Here is a 24,352-nt window from a genome sequence, read left to right as displayed (position 1 = left end):
AGGAAAAATAAACTTTGGTAGGGAAACAGGCTGAGTAAAAGGAACAACTCTGTATATTATAATTTTTATGTAAATATAAAGATTAAGAATTTATAGATGACCCATGAGAACTATAGGCAGTGGAGACACCATACCCACTCCAACATATCTTACTTAACATAACAAATGCATGTATTAAACACATTGTATTCCAGTTTTTGGTAAAATACTGGAACACTGACCTGGTTTATGAAGGAATATGAAAGAATATGTGTGAGAAAAAGATATTGTAATCTAATTATTCTGTTAAAAATGTTTATTTTCCCTTGCATATTCTCTGACAAAATCTGACACTAAAGCTAAAAAATTGTCATATTGGAGAGGCAGCAATATTTTATTTTGTCATATTCTCATTCCCCACTGCCCCATCCAACTTTAAAGCAGGCCTGAAGAGCCCTCTTTGGTATGCCAGCTGAGGCTGTTTTGAGGGGTAAAATCTAAACAGGGTTAACTTAATAAATCAAGCATCCAAGAACATAGCTACCTTCTACTGTGGAGCCTACAACCTACAATTAGGTTGGAGGTTGGACATAAAAACAAAATTTTATAGTCGACATTATTTACTTATACATATTTTACAACTTTTAAAAAACCTTTTCCACTGTACAAATAATCACTTTGATACATGATAGCACACACAAAAGTGGTTTAAGAACCACATCAATTTCCATAGTAACTAACGGTCATAAGCTTAATCATGAAGTTCCTGGAAGATGAGTCAAATGATGAAAAAATGGGCGCCCATGGACACACCCTTTAATTTCTTTTCCGAGCTGTTGCTTCATTCTATAGATAAGATCTTGGACATCCTCTCGTGGTAAGTACATGGGTAGCTGTCTGGATAGACGGACGGCTTCTCCCTATGAAAAGAAAAGTCACACATTTCATCCTGATAGACCCTGAAGAAGAAACACACTATTCCAGCAAAATAAAAAATGATTCTCATTTAATCAACCAATATTTATTAAGCACCCACAACGCTGCACATTCTGGAGAAAAAGTCATTGACAACAGAACTGAAGATCTTCTCGTGGAATTTATATTTTAGTGCAGAAAAACAAACAAACAAAAAAACAGATTCGACAAAAACACTGAATACAGAGCTCACACAATTAACTGGGCAAGAGCTGGGCTTGTGTAAGTGGGAAAGCTTGCTCAAAGAAATGACATTTAGGCTTTTCAATTAGCATGTAAAGGTCGTGAACAACAAAAAGCATTTCAGAGACTAGAACATTCTGAATGGATGTGGCATTACAGTGAAGGAGACGAGATAAGGAAGTTAAGCAGGAACCAGATTATGGACATGGACAGACGAAAATTTATTTGAATACACAGAGAAGTAGAGATTAAAACAAACAGACAGATAAAGCCTGCCAAGTTTTTCATGCTGTAAAGCAGTGTGGCTGTGGTGGGAGACAGGGCTCTAAGGCTGACAGGCAATGTGGTGCGGGTGAGGGCTGAGAAGATTGACTGTAAGACCTGCAGAATGGAAGGGAATATCCTCAGGTTTGGTATATAAATGCCGTTTTCTGATGTAGGAAGGATGGTTTGGGGAATGAGAATTATAAAGAAAACCAGCTTCTTTTAGCATAAGGAAAAATCTCGCAAGCTGAGGGTTGTTACATTTTCACGTTACTCTCTTTAGCCACAGGTCTATCGCCTTTTCAGCCACTCCACCTCTTTATTCCAACAGGATCTGATTTTCCTTCACTCTGACCTTTAACCTTTCCTTCCTCTCAGACTCACAAGCCTCCCTGAACCAACGTTCCCTTACTGAGGTTGACCATGAACGAGCTATCCAGAATCCAGGAGTGGGGCTGCCTTAGCAACAGTTTCTGGAGCACAAAGTGTTCAGGTTTCTCTCTCCGACCCTTGATGATCCTTAGTGGTGGGCAAATTCTATGCTAGACAATACTAGAATTAAACAACAGTCCTGATATCACCCAATAGAAAGAAGTGCCAGGTCTTAAGAGCCCTCCCTCAGTGATAACCAGAGACTGTCTTGTCCCTCAGGGACCTGTTCTTTTTTATTGTACCTGTATACTTGGTTTCATATCTAGAATGGCACTTGAATGTCCAAAGCCCCCCTACCCCTCCACTTACAGCAGACAACGTCTTTTCTTTTACCACATACAGAAACCAGATACATAAACCAAATACATTTTCTCATTTACCTAAAAGTGTTGCCTTTTAGCTACACTTGGTAGTGTACAGAAATAATGGTGTGAGTTTGAGGCCAGTCTGGGCTACACAGTGAGGTCTTATCTCAAAACAAACAACAACAACAACAATCACTAAAACAAAAACCAAAGAAAAATTATTTTTTCACTCTTGATTCAGAGACCATTATGTTTCTCCTTTCAAAAACATCTGTCACACTGGAATATTTACCCTAACCCCACTCTTTCGGCTTTTCTGAACAGGGCTTCTCTGGATAGCCTTGGCTATCCTAGAATTCACTTGGTAGACCAGGTTGGCGTCTAACTTACAGATTGCCGTGCCTTTGTCTCTCGATGATTGTTTTTAACTTCTCCATAACAAACATGCCTAGTTACTCTAGCCTGGTACACATTAGCAAAACCGTTCCAGTTCATTCTCAACTGCTTTTTTTCTCCATTATGTCTAAAACCTTATTTCTTGACCACATGTTTTTTGCTCTTAAGAAAGATGTCTCTGGAGTTCCTTGAAACTATCACTGCTGAGTTGCCCTGGCAACAGGCTGGGAATTTCCACAAGATGAAGCTCCCAAGGGGTTCTGAGCACCACTGAGCCCACTGAATCCATTCTCCAGAGTCAGGTAGCCAAACACCATGAACAAAAAGCCTACTTAATACAGAAGAAAACGAAGTCCAGGTCTGTTATGAGAAGGACAGCAGTGGACCTTAATGAGACACTCACAACTTCAGCTATAAAAAAGTAGTAGAGGTTGTTTCTCTGGACGCAGGCTACACTTGATGGGTTCAGAAAGTCCCTCAGCCCCTCCATGTAGATTTTATTGTTGAGACGAGTATGTAGTCCTGGATGGCAGTAAATCCTCCTGCCTCGGTCTTCTGAGTGCTGGATGTACATACGTATGTCATCAAACCTGGCTTGCTCTGAGTGCACTTTTCTAAATCTAATTTTATAATTCTCATTTTGGTAGATGCTACAAAGTTTTACAAAGTGAAACTGCATTTATTCAACAACTTAGCTCCCTCTACTCAATAATTTAGATCTCTTCCTTTTGAAGTGCTCAGGAATTAGAGTCATCTTAATGTGTTTTAGATAAATAACATGGCATAAAAGTTGAACAATTTGGAAACCATTCTGAACTTACTTATGAAATTACTAAAAAACAGAATGTTTCATAAGTAATAGTCTCAATATGGGTCTAAGAATGGTATGACAAGGATCTCTGATAGTGTTTATTAGTCTACATTGTGAAAAACTTTATCGAGTTTTTTTTTTTAAAATAGCATTTTCTTCTTGAAAACTAACATTTTAGAAACTATTCTTTTAACCATTTACTATAGGGTAGGTGGGCAAAACAACCTTTACTCCTAGCAGAGGTTTAAAGACAGAGGCAGAGACAGGCAAGTCTCTGTGAGTTCAGGGCCAGCCTGGTCCACAGAGTGAGTTCCAGCCAGCCAATGCTACTTAGTAATACCCTGTCTGAAAACAAATCAAGATAAAAACAAAGTTTTCTATCTGAATAAGAGCAGTAAAATTTAGGTAGGTCATGTGACCCAGTGCAGCATACCTCCAGATAATTGATCACTTTTCGAGGTCTGCATTCATAAAGCTCCTTCGCATTTTTGTTTACTATAGCATTAAGAATTTCCTTTAAATCCATTATTCCATAGAATGGGAGACACTTAGCCATTCCTTCTATTTCCAAGTAGTTCTCAGTACTGGAAACTCCTGAGAGAAAAAACAAAACCACACATGCAGAGGCACAGTTAAGTTAGTTAAAATTATATTCCAGAACATGTCCACTGGAAACAAGTATCACTGTTAGAACACTTAGTGAACCTTCCTCAGAATTTAATCCATCAGGATACCATTCTGTTCACAGAGAGTACAAATAATCACTTCCCAGAAGACTTCGCATTAAGTCATAGGTGCTCACTGACGCCACATGTGCTTCCTATAATTTAATTTAATCTTCCTTCCAACTGCTCTGTTGCTCACATTTGCTCAGAACATTTACTTTGGAGAGAAAATGAAGTCCCATGATATTTATTAAAATCAAAACGGTTTAAGCGTTTTATCAACTGCTGTAGTTCAAATTCTAGCCTACTGTCTAATATTTAACTTAAAGACCTCAATTATTTTAACTTAACCATGAATAAAAATAGACACTCTTATCTTGTTACTATAAGCTTTCAGGAAATAAAAATGCTAGCATTTCTTCAACGATTCAACTAAGAAAATGCTTGAACTTGGTGTTATTTATTAAGCTATTTTAGGGTAATTCAGTCAGTTGAAAATCCCTAAGAGTATATATTCTGAAGCATCGCCTTTGACATTAAGCGACAGAATGTGCTTATCCCATTAATATAATAGTACCTTTAATACTGGAATCGATATGCGCTGATTAGAAGGAAAGTCTAATCTTTGATTAACAGCTATTGGTAAACTAATACAAACTGAAGCATTGCAGATCCCAGGACTGGAATGGTCTACCCTCTAACATCACCTCAGTTTTGGCCCAGTTTTAAGACCAAACAGTAGGAAAGTAATGTTCTTCCCAGTAAACAACTGAGGAAAGATGAGGTGATACATCATCAAGCACTAGAAGATGAGCTATAGAGTTCAGTAAGGAAGAGGATATGAGTTAGAGCACACAGGGTCCTCGAGTGCAAACTGTAAGGAAGGTAACCAGGATGCAGCAGGCTATAGTTCATCCTTTTAACATTTATACAGATGTGAAGAAAGGCACCTTTCATCAATTCAAACTCCAGAGCCAGATAAAGAATAAAGTCACACACATGCACACATGCATACCCCCACCCCCAGTCTCCATATTTAAAATGTTTCCAATTAAAAGACACCAGAGGTCTCAAGGAAAAGATCTACAAAACTAGAAGAAATGACTAGAAACCAGTTCAGGTCTGAAAGGGGGGCTGGAGGATGGGAAGAGTCTTAGGCTCAATGGTTGGTTGTTTTGTATATGGGGACAGGTCTCACTGTGTAGTCAAAGATTGCTTCAAATTCACTCTCTATACCAGGCTAGTCCAGACATGTGGTCATGTACTTTTCCCACACAGGCCTCTCAAGGTGTGGTAACAGGCACGTGTCACCATGCCCACTGACTTAGGTTACTCAGTGTTTACACTTGCTCTGTGAAGTTAATATACTAACTTTACGGAGGGCCATACAATAAATTCCTTAGACTCCCAAGGAAGCCTGTATGGGTTCTAATCTTCTCTCTGACTGTCCTCTGGAGCACACTCAAATTTGTCCTGTTCCCCTTCCTCATCTGTAAAATGGAAGCCATGCTATGAGCTACTCTGGAGGCTGTTGGGAGCTGACATGTTAATTCTTTGAAGGGTACTCTGTATATAATGGTTTCTTAAAATGTATTAGTTGTTGTTAATGAACAAACTGAGAAATTTGTGACCTGGACATGACCTCTCCATCTCAAGTGTAACGGCTGTACCCATGGAGGAAAGGCATTTATGAGGGGTATCTTTACCTTGTGAAACTGAGAAAAATCAAGCAAAATTTGAAGTTTGGAACACTGAAACATTTTTTCCCCCAAATATCCAGCTCTTTACTTCTGTACACTATTTATTTATTTTCTTTCTAAAATTTATTTTTGTTTGTTTATTTATTTATTTATTATTGTTGTTGTATGGGTTTTTTAATCTGCATGCATGCCTATGTACCATATGAAGGAGGACAGAACAGGTTGTTGGGTCCCCTAGAACCAGAGTTAAAGATATTTGTGAGTTGCTCTGTGGATCCCCTGGAAAAGCAGCCAGTGCTTTTAACAGCGAAGCCATCTCTCCAGCTCCCACTTACTGTCTTCAGTGCCTTTGTAAAACATTCTTTTAAAAATGCTTTCCTCCATTTTGGGTATGACAATTTAGGCAATGGAGTCTTTCCCCATGGTGCCTGTGGCACTGGACAGAACACAAAGGGGAAGAAACAGGTACACTAGCTAGGGCAGTATGGAAACTAAAAAAGACCAAGATGAGCAGCAAAGAAAACTAGATTCCCTAAGGCATACACATTCCCTTCGGTCAATCTGGCATAACCCAGACATCAACATGTGACTGCTGATGCTCTGTGCCCCCTGACAAAAGAGGCAAAGCTGCTAAATAGCAAAAGAGATGGTCATTTTCATCAGACCACTCCATGATCCCACATGTCTGCTTTACCATCAGAGTCCAATAGCTAAGTGACACAAGAAGGCAGCTGAGTTGCCATGTTACACAAGAAGGCAACTGGGTTGCCATGTCAAAAGATAACAGAAAGTGCAGTGACCACCCAAGCAGCCCTCTGAAGGAAGCCCATCTCTGCAGAGCGGGAAATGACTTTTAGTGAGATGAGAGCCAGATGCAGCTCTTGGAAGGTTTATTTTTTTTCCCATGTCAGAAAAGCTACATCATTGTTACCTGGTGTCAATCTGATCTTGAAGCCATTTGCTGTAAGACGGGGGTCACACAGGTAAGCTGATCCACTGCATTTTTCCTCAACTGTTGACATTTTATGTAAAACCTCTAAATAATGAGACCCATTAAAAAGACTGAAAGACAAAGAAATTAGGGTTCTTTAAGTTACTAAACATTCAAACTGAAACAAGACAGTTTATGGAAGCTAATCCAAGGGTGTTTTGAAAGTGTTACCATCCCAAGAAGTGCCGAGCCCTGTGAGAAAGCACTCTTGTACTTTGTTAGCATTGTACAAGAGGAGTGTGCACAGAAGGGAGGACACATGCTTGTCTTGTACTCTGTTAGCATTGTATAGGAGGCCCTCTGTAGAGTGTGCACAGAAGGGAGGACAAATATAAGGGGCAATTTGTCTAAAATGTTAAAACCTCAAAGAGAACTGTAAAAAGTTGTTATCTAAATATCATACAGATCAGAACTTGACCCACAATGAATAGCTTTTTATGCCTTTAAAGCAGCTATCACGAATGAAAAACACATTCCATCATCAAGCTACTCAAGTAGTTATATTCAAAATCAAATGCTTCTCAATGCTTCTTCAACAGACACAAGATTAAATATAAGCCTATTCTTCCAAAAAATTTTTAGTTTAAACCTTGGGAAAAATTCCTTTAGTTCAATGCAAACAGAGCATGTTGACAAAGGGGTCTCAGAACAGTCACTACAGAAGAGGGCCTCTCTAGGCTGATGTGACAAGGCCCCGTCCCCATCGATGCAAAGGGAACTTGAGTGTCTACCACAGTAGAGAAATCAACTTAGGCACAGAGCGTGCTGGAGGATGATCCTGTATCTTGTGACAGCTCCATTCTTCTTGGGAAAACAGTCTTTTAAGTTTTTCTCAGAATGCTGAAGACTTTACTGACTGGGATATCACAGAAAAGGCATTGGCTGTATGTCTAGCTCATCTTACCAGCTCAGGAATCAATCTGAAAGCTTGTGGTAAAGATGGCAAGGGAGATTCCACAGGTAAGTAGTCTGCGTTAGAATCCTGGATTACGTGGCTTACTTACTGCTTCTGTAAGCACATTTAAGATAACTTTCCAGGGTTTGTGATTAGCTTAGAATCTAATCATTTCTGTGAGTATATGAAAGGATTAAGCAAAAGAAATACTCTCACATACTTTAATGAGTGAAAGGAATCATGTATTATACACTTATATATGGGCAGAACTAGGATGGAGCAAAGAATCGTGTTAAAGGTTGCTAAAGGCATTCATTATGTAATTTGACTCAAGTGTATGTCTGGCAGTGTCAGAGCGCTGTAATATCAAGAAAAGGCCCAGCACTCCAGCTCTCAGTTACCACAGAGAAGTCGTGAAGGTACAGAAGAGAGGAGCTTGGTATTTACTGAATGGAGGAATGAGCACTCAGAACCTTCTAACATTATTTATAAGCCACTAGTAGCATCATCAGAGTTTAGAAAAACTTCCTCAAAATATTCCTTCAAATAAGTATCATTATGCCTACTAGAAAACCTTCAACTTTTAACATTAAACATTACAAGTTAAAAAGCTTTCTTACTTCACCGTACCTCTCTGTTAAAATAATTGGCTTTTCCAGTGGTTCTGCAAGGAGTTTATGATTCTCAAGCAGTCTTTTAAATAGCAGGGCTTCCTCCACTCTGTACGGGTTCAGTAACATGACATCTGCTCTGGATGTGACCAGCCATGTATCAGGAAACTTGAGGCTGTGGATCAGGCACATCTCATCCGTCTCCTCTAAGTCAACTTCCTTTTGTTTCTTAAAGTTCACTTTTAAGTTTTCCATAGAAAAGGGGATTTCTTTTATTTTAATATTTTCACTCTTCCTCTTTTCCTTCTGGGACTGAAAGAGCTCATCAAGTTTTGGCTGTTTAGATGAGTCTTTCACCTTATGTTTTTGTGTCAAGCCCCACGCATTGGTAGCCCTTATCTTTTTCCTGCCGTCCTTTAATGACACTTCTGTCTCCTGTTCAATAGCTTTCTTCATTTGGTTATTGTATCGTTCCAAGTCTTTTTTAGCCTTTTCCTCATATCTAAGAACAGAGGTAAAATAGAACTAATGAGTTCATAATAAAAACATAATAACATAATAATCATCTAAAGTAAACTTTAATAACAAGCTGTCATTCAGTAATGACAATGAAATATGTGTTAGAGAGACCCTCCTGTGTGCTTATGACAAACTTCATACAGAGAACAGAAATTGGCCCCTGAAAAGCAATCAAAAGCAAGTGGGAAAGGACTTGTATTTGCATCCATGATCCCTGACCCAGCATTAGCAGGCGGGAGCTACAGGGACTAGCCAGGAGATGGATGGCACTTAGTATCATCAGACCACAGCTCCTTGCTTCCAGAACAACTTGAAATCAAGAGAAAATCCCAGGTGTGAGAGCCCTCAGGAAAACATTGAAATGCTAATGAACTGAACAGCTTTTCCATGGCTTCCGGTGCAGAAGCCACAGAAAGAACTGATGTCAGAGTTCCATGTGGGGCTTGGTTACAAACATCTTGGGCTTTAATTTAAAACTTGAAGAGTGTCGTATGTTTAGACCCAAGAACTGAGTAAATCTCCCTCCCCATAATTCAATGCAACACAAACTTCCACAAGCTCAAAGGCATCTTAACTAAGAATGAACACTTTCCAGAAAGGAACAGTCATCACCCACAATGCCCACTGCACCACTGAGACTCGCCACTCGAGCACCACAACAGAGTGTGAGTCACGGCCAAGGGGAAGAGGTCATTAATAAAAAGTTTTGTGTAAATGTTTCAGGGTTCTAGATAAGCAATAGAAAGAGAAATAATAAGGGCTAAAGGGGAAGCTTAAGTGAGAAGTGGGATTTATATGTATACAAGGAAGTGGGAAGTCTCGAACTAAACTACAGGATCTGGAAAGGAATAATCACTATGTAGATTTAGTTACAGACTAGAGGTGGAATCAACAAAAGGGCCAGTGAAACTGAAGGCAGAGCTACAGCAATCACCACTGTGAGCAAGACAGAAAATCGACCTGTGCATATTGAAGCAGCCAGGGGCTTATGCACAAGCATCCCAACATGTCAAACATTTAATGATGACCCAACCTGTAGAATTATAACACCAAAAAGATCCAAGAATAAGTCCAGGCAGGATCAATGCAAACAAACCCTGCCAGATACACCAGAAGCAAACTGTGAACTGAAGGTGAATCCCCAAAGCAGTGAGAAGAGAATCAACAAAAAGGAACAATGCAATGCCTGCTGAACATGCAAGAGAGCCCACAATTCACAGCTACCAACCATAAATATCCTTGAAAGGGAAGATTAAACAAATGCCTTCAGAAAAAATAAGTTTTCTGGTAACCTGGCTGCACTCTTAAAGAATGATATAAGCCCAAAAGCTTTATACCTGTGGGTCTTTAGGTTTTGTTTTGTTTTTTTGTTTGTTTGTTTGTTTTTTGGTTTTTTTTTTTTGAGACAGGGTTTCTCTGTGTAGCCCTGGCTGTCCTGGAACTCAACTTTTTAGACCAGGCTGGCCTCGAACTCAGAAATCCACCTGCCTGTGCCTCCCAAGTGCTGAGATTAAAGGCGTGTGCCACCACTGCCTGGCGGTTTAGTTTTTATGTGAGACTCTGTGCTGTTAACATTACCGAAGTGCAATAAAAGGGTGCCTGATGTATTAAGCAACGCAGACACTAATCTAAATTAGATGTTTAAATGTATTCACTTAAACCTTGAGTATCTCTGCAAGTGCTCCATGAGAAGACAGGAGCAGACACAGGCAGAAGGACATCTCTAATCCTAATAATGTCAATGATTATATTACATAGACCAAATCTTCAAACTAAAGGACAGAATACCCAATATCATGGACTTCTAAGAATTGCACTTTTATGATAACACAGAGGTATAAAAGAAAAGAATGGAAAATGTATATACACTATACAAACAGAAAGTGTAAGAAAACAAGAGACTGACAACATTAAATGAAGTAGATCAAAATGCTAAATTGTCAGAGATGCATATGTGTGTGCACCTAGTAATAGAGTTTTCAACGTCAAGAGATTTGAAGTAAAATCTGAAGCAAAACTCAAGAGATTTCAAGCAAAATCTCCCAGCCTAAAAGCAGAAGTCAAGTCAAGCATAGCTGGAGACATGGATGCCTTTCTCCTCAGTGGCACAATCAGATTACAAACTGTCAGTAAAGTGAGAGATCTCAGCAGCACTGTCAGCCACTCTCACTTAAACAGGAATTCTGATTCTTCATATGTGAACATGGATCATTCAACAGGACAGGAAATACGAGGAGCCAAATTCTCAATATATGCCAAAAGGTGAGTGAAAACTAACTTACTTTCTGTCCATGTTAAACTGGAACCCAAGTTTATTTATAAAAGCCTTAAATGTCTGAAAACTAATTGACACAATAGTATTCACACTAACCTCAGTATCTACCAAGGAGAGGCTGAATAAACCTTATTATGCTTATAAAATTAAACATTATTGCTTAAAATGATATGTCTTAAAATATTGTTAGAAGTCAGATATATCATATAGTTCTATTTACTCTTCACACTGAACTATACTGCTAGGACCTTTGCATTCTACTGGAGGTAAACTTTACCCAGTTTAAAGAATGATTTAAGTGTTGGGGAGCCAGACACAGCAGCATATGCTCACAGTCCCAACACTTGGAAAGTGGAGGAGGAAGGAAAGCCAAAGACTCAAGGCCAGATTGTTCTACAAAGCTATTTCATTTCAAAATGAAATAAAAATATGAAAACAGCACACAATAAATATAAATACACATTTGTAACACATTTAAATATAAATAGCACATGGAATTAAAAAGTATACCATTTAATCCATCAGTTATTCTATTTTCATTTAAAGTCATCAGTTGATAAATTCCAATAAATCAAACATATTCAAACTTTATAATTCTGCTGTATAAAGCAATGGGTATTTCAATTTTATAGTGGGTAAAAAAAAACTTACAGGGCTTTTCTTTTTCTTAGTAACCAAAGGAGTAAAAGGAAGCTTCTAGAGCCACAGAGAGTCCACATCTACCACACTGCTTAGAAACCATGGAACGTAACGCAAAGTATTTGCTCTGTCCCTCAGAGTATTCATTTATAAAATATGGGCAATTTACATGTACCCATGGCTCTGCTATGAAGAATGACTTATTTGGTACACTGTAAATTTCCATGAAGAAACACAAATCCTGGCTGGGGATATTCTCAGTGGCAGAGTATATGCTGAACACACACACACACACACACACACACACACACACACACACACACACACACGCCTCTGGGTTAATCCCTAGCACAACAAACATGAAAACAAAAAGAAACACAAATCCTATAAATTTGAATAGTATGTTTGATTAAAAGTTTAGTAATTATTTCTGCTGACCCTCAGGGCCTGTTCCCACCCCCCATTACCTGATTATTTCCCCCCCCTGCTTCCCTCCCTGCCCTCTCTCCCACTCAGGTTCTTCCCTCCCTCTCCTCCTCCCCCAACCTCTTGACTGCGTTCTTCTCCCTCCCAAGACCTGGGAGGTGAGAGATTCTCAGGGCTAAAAGGGAGGGACCCCGGATGAAGTGCTCACAGTGAGGAGGGGGAACCTGTAGAGTCCACCTCCAGTGGAGGGACAGGGCATCATGTGGAGGGATGAGGTTGCCATCCCACAGTCAAAAGCTCTGACCCAGAATTGTTCCTGTCTGAAGGAACTGCAGGGACAAAAATGGAGAAGAGACAGAGGGAAAGGAGGTCCAGTGACAGGCCCTAATTGGGATTCAGCTCAAGGGAGGCCCCGGGACCCTGACACGGTTACTGATGCTGTGGTGTGATTGTAGACAGGAGCTTAGCATGACTGCTCTCTGAGAGGCCCATCAAGCAGCTGAAAGAGTCAGATTCAGATATCAGCATACAATCAATGGACAGAAGTCTGGGACCCCTGTGACTAAACTAGGGGAAAGCTGGAAGAAGCTGAGGAGGGTGGCCACATGAGTAGACCAGCAGTCTCAACTAACCTAGACACCTGAGATCTCTCAGACGCGGAGCCACCAACCAGGCAGCATGCATCAGCTGATGTGAGGTTCCTAATACATATACAGCATTAGATGCAACTATCCCTCAAGAGTCTTGAGGCCTCAAGGAGTGGGGAGGCCTGGTGGGGTAGGGGTAGTGGGGTAGGGACATCTTCTTGGAGCGGGTTGGGAGGAGATAAGGGATGAGAAGCGGTTAGGGGATCAGACTGGAAAAGGGATGAAGTCTAGACTGTAAAAAAGGATTAATGAATAAAAATAATTTTTAAAAAAGTTTAGTAATTAAATAAAACTGGTACATTTTTAAAATTAATTTTAAATTTGGGCCTAGGGAACTAAGATTATTTCAGGTCTTGTAGGAAGCTATCTTAGATTCTATAGAACGTTATTTGATTTGTATATTGCAAAGTGGAACTATGAACCAACAGAGTACAACATGGCATAGTCTTTGCTCAGAACATGCTTCCGAATAAAGAAATGCTACAGGTTAGTTGGATAATATTGCAACAAAGGTCTACTTCATTGTAAACTAGATAAACATTAATCATCATTTGCTTTTCATTTTCATAATTTTGAAAGTTTTTCTTCCACTTATTTCTAAAACAAGAACATATGGGTTAGTTATACAAAACACGTGGTCTTTAATAGTTTACTTTCACAGGCACTAGAAATAAGTATATTTTTAGCTCTTAGACATCAAAACTCCAGACTTTTCCTATGGGGTGGAAAATGAGTTCAAGATAAAGGTCATTTTTGTAATTAATTATAATGTGCAAATTTTCACATATGGTACTAATCTTTTGATTTATTCAAGAAGTCAATTTAATTAGTTCCTTGGGAAACAAAAAAAGTTATGTCCAAAATAATACTAGGTAAATGTTAAGTAAGAACAGATGTTACCTTTGTATTTAATGCCATTAAGGGACTTAGCAACTTAAATGGAAAGTATTTGCCCTGATTTGACTAAGCAGTCAGTCAAAAGATGTTTCTGAGACTAAAAGCTACATTTAATTATAAAGTTTACTTAACATTTTCAGTAACATTTAAATTGCAACATTACTTAGTTATTTTAAGTAGGAATATATTTATATATTGCAAATGAAAGCTCAAATTAACACCAACTGACTGAAGGGCCCCTCTCCCAAGTGGCAGGGAGGTACATGGCCTCACACTTGGATTCTGATCCTCTAGAGTAAAGGAGAGAAAAACAAAGGTCATAAGAATCAGAAAAGACCTAAGTATCCCCTACCCCTACTTTGTCAGCAGGGACTAAGATTCTGTCTAATCCTGGGGCTTGCGAAGCTATCCTCAACCTGGCACCACCCCTTTCCCATCTTTCTTCATCACACTCTCACATTCTGCCCATGTCATAGTGTTTTCCTTGGCAACACTACGTCCCTTCTTTTGTGACAATTCCCTAAAAACGTTCTGGCTTTCTATAAGGAAGCCGTTTTCTGTCCTGTATAGCAGACACCTGCTACATGCCTTCACAACTCTCCATATCACCCTTATGTTAAAAGGCACCAATTCTATGGCGAAGGCTGTAGATGGCAACGAAGAGAGACCCACACCTGAACAGTGTGCAAGAGAGTTAAGACTTTGAAGGACTCGGTCCTAAATGGGATGTCTATGCAGATGAAACCTAAAGGTAGTCAGAGCCAGAGGTGATGGAGGACTCTAGGGTAACAGCGTCTTCCAGACGCAACAGGACTGATGCACACGTGAGTTCAGAGACGCTGGCAGCAGGCGCAGGGGCTGTGCAGGCTCGAGACTGATGGGGTTCCAGTACTGAGAGGGCGTCGTGGACATGGTTGCTTACTCTTAACCAAGAACCTATCTACAACTGACATCTGCTTGCAAAGGAAAAAAAAAATCAGTTCGCTCCAATGGCATCTCACTGGGTATATATTAACTGTACTTCAGGCAGGACCCACGCCCAGCATTAGATGGCCAACACAAAATGATCTCAAGGGTATTTTTGTAGGGTATCTTTTGATCTTACTAGTCTTTTTGTGTGTATATTTTGGTTTTGCGTTTCTGTGATGTGTGTATATGTTTCTTGACTCTTTGTATTTTAAAGAGAGAGAGCACAGCAAGAGCTAGAGAGAACAAGAGAGCATGAGAGTGCAGGAGACTGAAATGGAGAAACGGGGCATGTGAGGTTGGGTGAGTAGGGAGGGAGGGAGTGTCTGGGAAAGGGGAAGCCATCACCAGAATATATTGTATGAAATATTTTTCAGTTAACAAACTCATAAAATTCTGTGATTGCTACATGACAAACTGCAGGCTATCCTATTTATGAATAGAAAATTTATGTTATTTTTACCTGAAATGACCAGCCAGAACGCAGGCCACCCTTAACAAGTTATTTCCTAAATGAAGGAAGGGAACAGAAAGGAGGACGGAAATGCCACAATGAACTGGAGCACTGCAGAAGAGGCGGATCCTTGCGACTAGGATGGACGAGAGGTGGGCCTCAGAGAGGGAAGCAGGTGCTCTGCCCTACATAGTACCATGGATGACTGCCTCAAGAGAGGCAGTCGTCAGTTCCTTTGGGACGGAGGCCAGAGACTTATGGAAGGCACGCAGGTGCTCCGCCACTGAGGGGCGTATCAGATCTACTCTTGCATCGCATCTATTCTTTGCAGAATTGAGGAGTACTGGAAACTTCAAAATAAAAGCTGGAGGAGACAAGCACGGATTTGATCCAGTGGATCGCGGTCTAAGGAGCTCTGGCCTTGAAACCTAAACATTTTGTTTTATAAAAAAGCATCTGTGTGTCTGATTCTGAGATCAGTCCTTTCTTGGCACATTTCTGTGCCAGACATCCAAGTCAACTTAAGTGACTTAGAGCAAATGAAAACTGCCATTTCTAACATAAACAGCTTAAAAATCCTCATCACGGTAACAGAGAAATCACTCTCTGCATGTTGGACACTGCCCTGAGCTCTAACAGCCATTGTCTCAACTACTCCTCACAACGGCGAGAGGCCATGGCACACCTTTACTGACTGACAGCTAGCAGAGAATGACTGTCCGCTGGTCTCAGGTGTCATTCCTGAGGCCTGCTCTAAATGGATTCCAGAACACTACTAAAGAAAACTTTAGATGAACCGTATTAACCAGAACTAATAATCTGACAATTAGAACTCATGAGGCAAGATAATGCTAACTAGCTTCCACCCCCCCCCAACCCCCCAAGGCAGTCACAGAATGTGCTGCTGCAGAGCTGAAGGAATCATTTGCCTCCTGAGTCTGCACTGCCCCCAGTTCATGGAAGCTGGAAGGAAGCATCTTGTCTTTCTGTTCTCAGAACTTAGTATGTAAGAGTTACACACACTTATGGAGCACCAAAGAATTCACTTATCTTTAAACGAAATAATTGTATTGTCTATGTGAATCTTAAGACAACTGTCATAGGGGGAGCCTTATTTGTATAGTAATTCAAGATAAGATTCTAAAAATCTGACACTGATAAAATAATTAGCAGTTTGAACACTGGCTATTTCATGTACCAAGTCCAGTCCTTAAAAAAGTTAGGAGGGACTAGAGAGATGGTTCCATAGTTAAGAACACCAACTGCTCTTCCAAAGGACCTGGGCTCGATTCTATGAGCATCCATAGATAGGTTCATAATTCTATTTATATCTCCAGTCAGAGAGCTCTGATACCCTCTTTTGGCTTCCACAGGCACTAGGCATGCATGTGGTACAAAGACATACAGGCAAGAAAAGCACCCATACACATAAAATTAAAAGTTATGACAGTTGTATTATGGTTATTTCTAAAATATGAATGCATATCTTTATTTCTTAAGAATACATATACACATATTTCTGAAGTCGATGATATCATGCCTCAGACTGGCCTCAGAATCATGAGGGGAAGGAGGAACTAGTTACGAAACAGAGCTATCCACAAGATGGATGATGGGACAAAATGTGGTAATGGGTTTACCACATTGCACCTTGATATATATTTGGAGAGCAACATCATCTCCGTCCTCCCTTAAACAAGCTGTCATCTGCATAAGATTTGATATTTGCTAGTTTTAGAAGCATTTTTCTAATAAAGCTTAGACTTTTAGGAAATTTATGATCAGGCTACTGGTGTTAATAGTCAACTCTACTATTTTAAGTTAATAGTTTATTTCCAAGAGTGAATTAATGAATTTTATGAAGATATGAAAAAGTTAATTATGTGTATCATTTGTAACGAATGGATTATATTTAAATATTTCCCCAGATATTTGACAGAGTTTTGAAATAATTAGATAATAATAAATGGCTGAAAGTCTAATATTATCCTTCATTTTCTGGTGGGCCAGGTCATTCAAAATGCAATATTTTGTATTGATTGATATACAATCTTGTGTGGAGTGCTACCCACCCAGCATGACATCCATCATCTTTATTAGAGCAGCTGAGCCTCAAGAGCCAACCTGCTGGTTGTGGACATTCCTCATGAGAGGAAGGAGTAGAAAGGTCGCTGGACTCTCACGGAGGTTCCAGATCTACTTTCTTCACTTTTCCGGAAGCTGTGTGCAACTCTGACGTAAGTGCGTACAGCATCATGGAGGTGCTAAACTAGACAGAGGGCGGATGGTTAACTGAGGGATCACTATTTGTACAGCTATGCTGGCCGTGCCTTTTGGGGGCATACAGCGTATTTGGGATCACTGATTGTCCTGTTAAGTAAACCCTCAACCATGCTCTTTTGTTAAGCCTAGTAAACGTACTGGTTGCCCAAGCTGGACTCTGTTGGCTCTGGGGCCTTCCAAGGAAGGGGTACATGTTTGTTCATATCTCCCTAGGGAAAAGCTCCCACACGTGGAAGCTAGCTATATATACCCATTAGATTGTTTTGGGACATATACTTAGATCTGAAGATACAGGTATTATTTTAATCAGAACAAATCACTTATTTTCACACTCCAAACACCCACAACTTATAAACAACAACTTAACAACTTGCCAATAACATTAACATACTCCAAGTTATACTGACTATATAGGCAGTAATACACTAAGTTGGTTCTGAAACTCCAGCACAATCTTTTGTACTGTGCATGCCATTTTAGAGACCAATTTAACAGGGAGAAGCAGTCAAATTAAAAAAGAAAACCAAAAACCAAAAACAACGATAAAAAACACCGTCACTTCAACTGCTCTAATGCAAAAGCTTGAAAAAAATGCTGCTCCAGAGAAGTTCTTTAACATAAATTAAAAGAATAAGAAAGTGGAGATTCAAACTGAGATGAAAGCAGGAATGGCTTCTATCAAATAACCAAGGAGACAGAACAAACACTTTCAAAACAAAAATAAAAAATAATACTCCCCGATCCAAAGCAACAATGAAAACAATGATACCCAAAAGGACACTTCAGTGAAGCTAAGAAGCATTTCCCGTTTCCTTCTAAATGTGAGATATCTAAAGCTTTGAACCCGTAGGTCATACAGGATGGGGGCAACTGAACATCTGGGCACACGCGCCTGGGCACACGCGTCTGGAGACCTACTTGTGTTTTTCCTCTTCACTCAGGGTCTCCCATTGTGCTTTAATTTGTACTGTCGCATCCTCCAAACCAGTCCTGGGGTTCTCTGAGAGGAGCTGAGTGCGGCGGTCTTGAATGAACAGGGCAGTGGCTGACATGGGCTTCTTGACTGCTCGATTGCTAATTAAGTCATAGGCTGTAAGCTGTCCAGATCTGTTATCGATTACATTTGATGTTCTGCTACAAGGACCATCACTGAGATTCTCTGGTTCAAGGCTTGGGTGACTACTGGTGACTTTACATGATAAGCTCTTTTGTGGCACTAAAATTTTCACAGGTTCGATATTCTCTCCCATCGAATTACACACATTTCCTTTGCTCCAATCGTCTGCACAGATTTCCAGAGCTTTCTCAGGAAGTGCTTCTCTCCCATCTCCCCCACTCCCTCCTGTACCACTCCTGCCAATTTCTCCTTGGATATGTTCAACAGAACCTACAGAATGAGACTCACTGTGCTTACTCTGATTAGCCTCTGATGGTAAATTATTCATAGGGATATTCTGAAGTGTGTCCTTATTAATGTGAGAATATTCACCACTAAAATGACCATTACAATGATCGCCTATATTTATCTGTTCATTTAAATGATGATCAGTGTTTTTTCTAGATTCATCCTTTTGGAAGTGAATAGCCGGAGTATCAGCATTTGGATAATTATTTCCAGATGATTCCATTTTATTAAAAAGCACATCTGTTTCTGCTGTCTGACTAACAACCATGTTAGCTGAGGAAACATTTACTCTGTTATTTTCATAAGACTCTGTAGTGGGTAGTGGTCCGTAACAGGTCATCATGAGATTTTCAAGAGCAATTAAAACAGATTCCTAAAAATACAATGAACAAGTATTAGGAAGGATACTGTGAAAAAGGGCACTATCCAAAATAATAACAAAAAATTTAAAAACCAAGCCATCTTAATAAGAGAACAGTTAGGACTGCATAAGTTTATAGCATAATTACATATAGAACTTTATTTGAAAAAGATTACCTTATTCTGTAATAACACTTGACTTTTATCTGGTGTTAGATTTATATCCACCTCAGCTGATGGAACATCAATTTTCAGAAAGAAAATGGGATACAAGCGGGTAGATTCCCTTAGGCACTTCAGATTATAATAGCGTCGGATTAACTAGAAATATATGCAATGAATAAAAGACAGAAGTATCTTGTTATTGCCAGCTTTAAATAAGAACTCCAGCTCCAGGGGATCTGATGCCCTCATCTGGCCTCCAAAGGCACCAGGCATGTGGTACAGACACACTTGCAGGACAAATACCCATGCACATAAAATAAACTTTAGAAAAATCAAAACTCATTTAAAATATATTAAATTCCTAATCCAAGGGGTATTTTTCATTCTAGAAGTGATTACCTTTAGTATATCTTTTTGGTGTACAGGTCGACTATTAATAAAGATGAAACTTCTCTCTGGGGTTGAAAGACTTGTGGAATTGTGGTCTGCATCATGCTTTGGAAAGAATCCACTTAGGTAAATCTACAATTATAATACACAAGTACAGAAGGTGTAACATCAACAATAAAGTTCTCGAGGTCTGCTTATATACAGTGTAGTAGAAAGTATACAAAAAAATTTATTTATTTACATTTCAAATATTATCTCCATTCCCGATTTCCCCTCCAGAAAACCCACATCCCATCCCCTAAGCGTAAAAAAATAAAAAATAAAAAAATAGAAAACTTCATTTTTCACAAATTTTACTTAGACAATGTGAAAATGTTGAGGCTTTTGTTTACATAAAATTAAATGCAAATTATTCTATTATATATTTTTATAAAATTAAGTTCCAGATCATCTCTTTAGATATTTTAAGTGTTATTATGCCCAGGAGTTATTTATTTATCACTTGAGTTTATGATAGATTAGGTAAACTGACATGTTGGAATATTTCCAGAAGTTCAAAAATTCACTTAGAGTTGGAGAAATACTTGTGAATTTAGCACTAATTTCTTACTGTTTTATCAAATTGGTAATATTATCTATCTATCTATCTATCTATCTATCTATCTATCTATCATCTATCCAATTATCACAGATTTCACATATGTATGTTTTTATTATAACTATATAAAATAAATCTATAAAATAAAAAAAAGAAAATATATAAAATAACACATGAGACTTGTACTTGAGGTCATATTCATGCTGGTAAGCACACCTTGAGAATTAATGTTGAGTAACTACTTAAGAGTACTAAACCAGTAAAAATAATCTTATTAATGGCCCTAGCTTCACATTTTTAACTATCAGGACAAACACCCTTACCTTGTTTTATTTTAAAATGTCTTTCCTCATACAATGATTTCACCCCTCCCCCTTATTGGCTGTTTGTCTTTTTCTCTTCAACTATTATTTCCCATAAAAAGCAGCCATTTCTTTGTTCTTAATATTTTTGAAGCTAACTGTACTGGGTTTTCATTGCTGTGTTAAAAAAAATGTTTACTTTGAATTAACTCTAATTCCTTCATGGCTAAATACTGTTAATATACTATGTTATCTCTATGATTGCTCACAGAACTTCACTACAAATTTTTTTGTGTGATTATTTACACACTGTACTTTTCTCCAGTCTACAAATAGATCAAGAGATGGAAGAAACTGAAAGATAATAGAAAAAAATTGATCAGAAGGAAAGAGCGATTTAAGAGATTAGAAGACAGAGTGTGTATTTGCTTCTACCTTGAGCTAATTAACATAGCACAGAAAATTGTTAAGAATTTCATTCATTGTCCCCTTCCTCCCACTCTGCATTCATTGTGTGTGTGCATGCGTGTGTGTACACACACGTATGTATATTCTGGTATATAACCTTATATGAAATAAGTCAAACTTGATGAGCAACTCTAATGGTAAACATTAAGCTTAGGGTAAGGAGCAAGGTGTTATTTATAGCTGAGCAGTAACCATGACACTAGGTAACAACACAACCCGTAGGTTGTCACCTATGTCTACGGCTATCACTGCTCTTGCAAGTAAGTGCTTAAGGAGATGTAATACCAATTTTAGAACACTAAGTGCATTACTGTCACAGTGCCAATGTGTACCAATTTGGAAAAATAAATTAATAAATCTGGATAATCCATTACAAGATGATACCACTTAATTGACTGTAAAACTTCACAGCATTTATAAACGGCTGTATAGTTTACCATGTAACGTGAGACTCTTCTTCAAGCACCTGCTGGGCAGCAGGAGAGTCTGCTTAGCCTCTGGACGACTCACTGGGTGTTTGGATTAAAGAAAATACATAGATGAGGAGAGAAAAGAGAGAAGAAAAGTGCCCCCTGTGCCCCCTGTACCCTCTGTGCCCTAAAATGAAAGGGACCACAGAGCCAGGGATGTCCTTTGACACTACTCTGAGTACAACTGTGTAACTACTATGACTTTTAGACACTGAGCTTTAAAACTGAAGACAATCTTAAAAACTAAGAAACCATGTTAAAGTGACATGGGATAGTCAAGCAGCTACGGTGCATATAATGCTATATAAATTAAATATCAGATTACTTCATAGAAAAAGAACAATAACAAAAAAAAAAAACAAATCAGTTCAATAAGGAAACAATCTGATAAGACTGTATGAGATTCTGTACCTCAACCTAAAAAGAAAAAGAAAAATTCCCCCAAATACAATAAATTCCATCCATCCAGCTGCTTCTCAAGTAGATCTCGCTCCTCTTCTCCAGTCTTCTTTACAAACTGGCATCTGTCGCCAGGCATGGTATGGCACACCTTTAATGCAACAATCAAGAGGGCAGAGCTTTGACACCACCCTCATCTTCACAGCCATGCAGTAAGTGTCAGGCCAGACGGGGGTAATGCAGTGAGACCATGCCTCAAGGAACAGCAAACACCCAATCAACAGGCTTCTCTCTCAATAACTCATGGAAGCCTTCTTTTCTCTTCTGACTATGCAGGCCTGACACCAACAACAAACCCTTTAAGAAACATCCTCCTAAATGAACTGGCTTCCTTCTCCCTCTGTCCTCTTAGTCTGAAAGTCTGTGCTCTTTCCTTTATTTTTATCCTTTAAGGATGATCATGGTTTCCTAAATTCCATCTTGAGGCCTCTTTTGCTCTGTAGTTAATCAGAGTAATTTCGATCTCATCCCCAGTTCCCATAGCTACCCACCACTGATACGAATAGAACAAAGTTGTAGTTATTTCTTGCATCAACTACCTATCACAAAAATGAATTCACCACATTAAAATGTTGTAAGCTATGCTATCTAGTTTTTACCTCACTGTCCAACTGGCAACTTTTGTATTCTCTACCATACTAGAGAGTCATAGTCTGTCAGACAAATATATACTTTACCTTAATTATAATAGTGTAAGCCTGACTAATCTACTAACCCTTGTCTTTTTCCTTTTCCAGTAAAGCTCCATAATATCATACAAACATATCTAAATTCATATAAATACTAAAGTAGTCTTTTAAATATTCTGCTCAAGATAGTAGAACAAGTTCATGTGGAAAACCCTTCTCATAAATGCAAACTATATAGGGGTGATAAAAGCCAACGTTTAATTTCAAATGACAAAGGTAAAGTTGTATGTGTAAACTACATAATGGAGAGAGCCAGCTGGAGGAAGAGGTCTTACATGGTAATATCGGAGACAGGATGCCTCACTGGGAAATTAAAAACTAGCAGAGGATTGAGATCAGTCTTTCCACTTGGAACATGGAACTCACATAACACCTCCCTGGAAGAAAACAAAATGACTTACATATTGTGACCACTGCCTATGGCTGCTTGCCAGGGTCACAGGAAGAATAAAGCCAACTCCAAAACCAAGGACCAGGCTAGGTCAAGCTGCAGTTAGAGAGGAGGCTGGGAGTCTTGGCAGGATGAGAGGCATGAACGACTAACAAAACACCTGGCTTCACACAGGGACTAGGGAAGAGATAGGCACGGAACTGTAAGACAGAGTGTAAGCATGGAGAACAAGAAAGAACAACAGGAACAAAACATGATCCCTAATCTTGTAAATTAAAGTTTCAAGCATAAAATAGTGAAGAATAAAACTCTTCTGTCAGAAAAACAGAAATGACAGAACATTGGAAATGATTCTGAAATTAAGTGTGGTAACATGAAATTTAAACCAAATAAATGGCATCAATTATATCAGAACATAAGTAAGCAAGCAGGGATAGCTATGAATACAGTTTAGAAAAAACTGAAAATATATTCCAAGTTCTGAAAAAATACAGTTTGAGGAATAAAAATCAGGTGGTAATAAGACATTCTCTCACCTTGGAGTAGAGCTAAAAATATCAAAGAGAAAACAGATGTCAAGAAGGACAACCTGACAACCTAACAAAACTTTTGAAACCAGGGGCTCAGGTGGCATCACCACTCATACAAAGACTTGTCCTAGAACCAAACACATACAAAAGAGACCCTTATCACAAAAGGAAGAGATAAATAGATACTCTGTACCCAACGTTCTCAATGGCCAACACACTTGTCATTCCAGTCCAAAAGGGGAAATATGGTGAGCGAACTTTACAATAAAAGATAAGTACTGGGGACAGAATAAAGAGACAGGTCATAGCCAGTAGCAGTGGGGGAAAAATAGGACTCGTTTTGACCAAGAATGAGAAAACACTCATGGAAATTCTGACATTAGAAAAGTCAAGAATACAAGCCAGATTATGGTGTGTTGACGGATGGCTGGTGGAACAGAAACACAACAGCATGACACAAAACAAGAACAGCAGAGAGATCTGACTGCGATTGCTTACAGACATTCCAAAGTTAGCAGACATTCTTCAGTTGTTGAACTAGAACATTGTTAACACATGTATTATACATTCTTCCATGCACAAATAAGCATATGAAGACAAAGCAAAATTCCTGTTGTCTATGAGAGATTACCAGAAGTTTTTATATAAATCTTTCTCCAAAACCAGGGGAAAACAAATCAAAACAAACAAACAAATAGAAAAAAAATCAAATTAAAAAAATAAAATCTGGTAATGTCTCAAAACAGAGTGAAAAAACTTACCCACTGCAGGGCTGAGTCATGAGAATCCCAGTCATATATCCAATCACAGCT

At 38.9% G+C, this 24,352-nt stretch overlaps 1 protein-coding gene across 3 annotated transcripts in view; it reads right to left on the bottom strand.

Moving 5' to 3' along the window:
* Positions 1-24,352, bottom strand: part of Pms1 (PMS1 homolog 1, mismatch repair system component) — a 105,286-nt gene that overhangs the window by 411 nt on the left and 80,523 nt on the right. For 2 of the 3 annotated variants that reach the window (XM_031367396.1, XM_031367397.1), the window contains exons 7-13: positions 19,643-19,765; positions 19,256-19,399; positions 18,232-19,091; positions 8,227-8,709; positions 6,642-6,772; positions 3,779-3,939; positions 793-899 (exon numbers count right to left, since the gene is read on the bottom strand). In XM_031367396.1, the coding sequence (XP_031223256.1) occupies positions 793-899; positions 3,779-3,939; positions 6,642-6,772; positions 8,227-8,709; positions 18,232-19,091; positions 19,256-19,399; positions 19,643-19,765 (2,009 nt within the window). Of the gene's footprint in view, positions 1-52; positions 900-3,778; positions 3,940-6,641; positions 6,773-8,226; positions 8,710-18,231; positions 19,092-19,255; positions 19,400-19,642; positions 19,766-24,352 lie in introns of those variants that run through there. The other variant, XM_031367398.1, reaches the window with a different exon arrangement.

The sequence above is a fragment of the Mastomys coucha genome, unplaced genomic scaffold, assembly GCF_008632895.1.
Source record: "Mastomys coucha isolate ucsf_1 unplaced genomic scaffold, UCSF_Mcou_1 pScaffold14, whole genome shotgun sequence".
Taxonomy (NCBI): Eukaryota; Metazoa; Chordata; class Mammalia; order Rodentia; family Muridae; genus Mastomys; species Mastomys coucha.
This window is presented reverse-complemented; position numbering and strand designations above follow the sequence as displayed.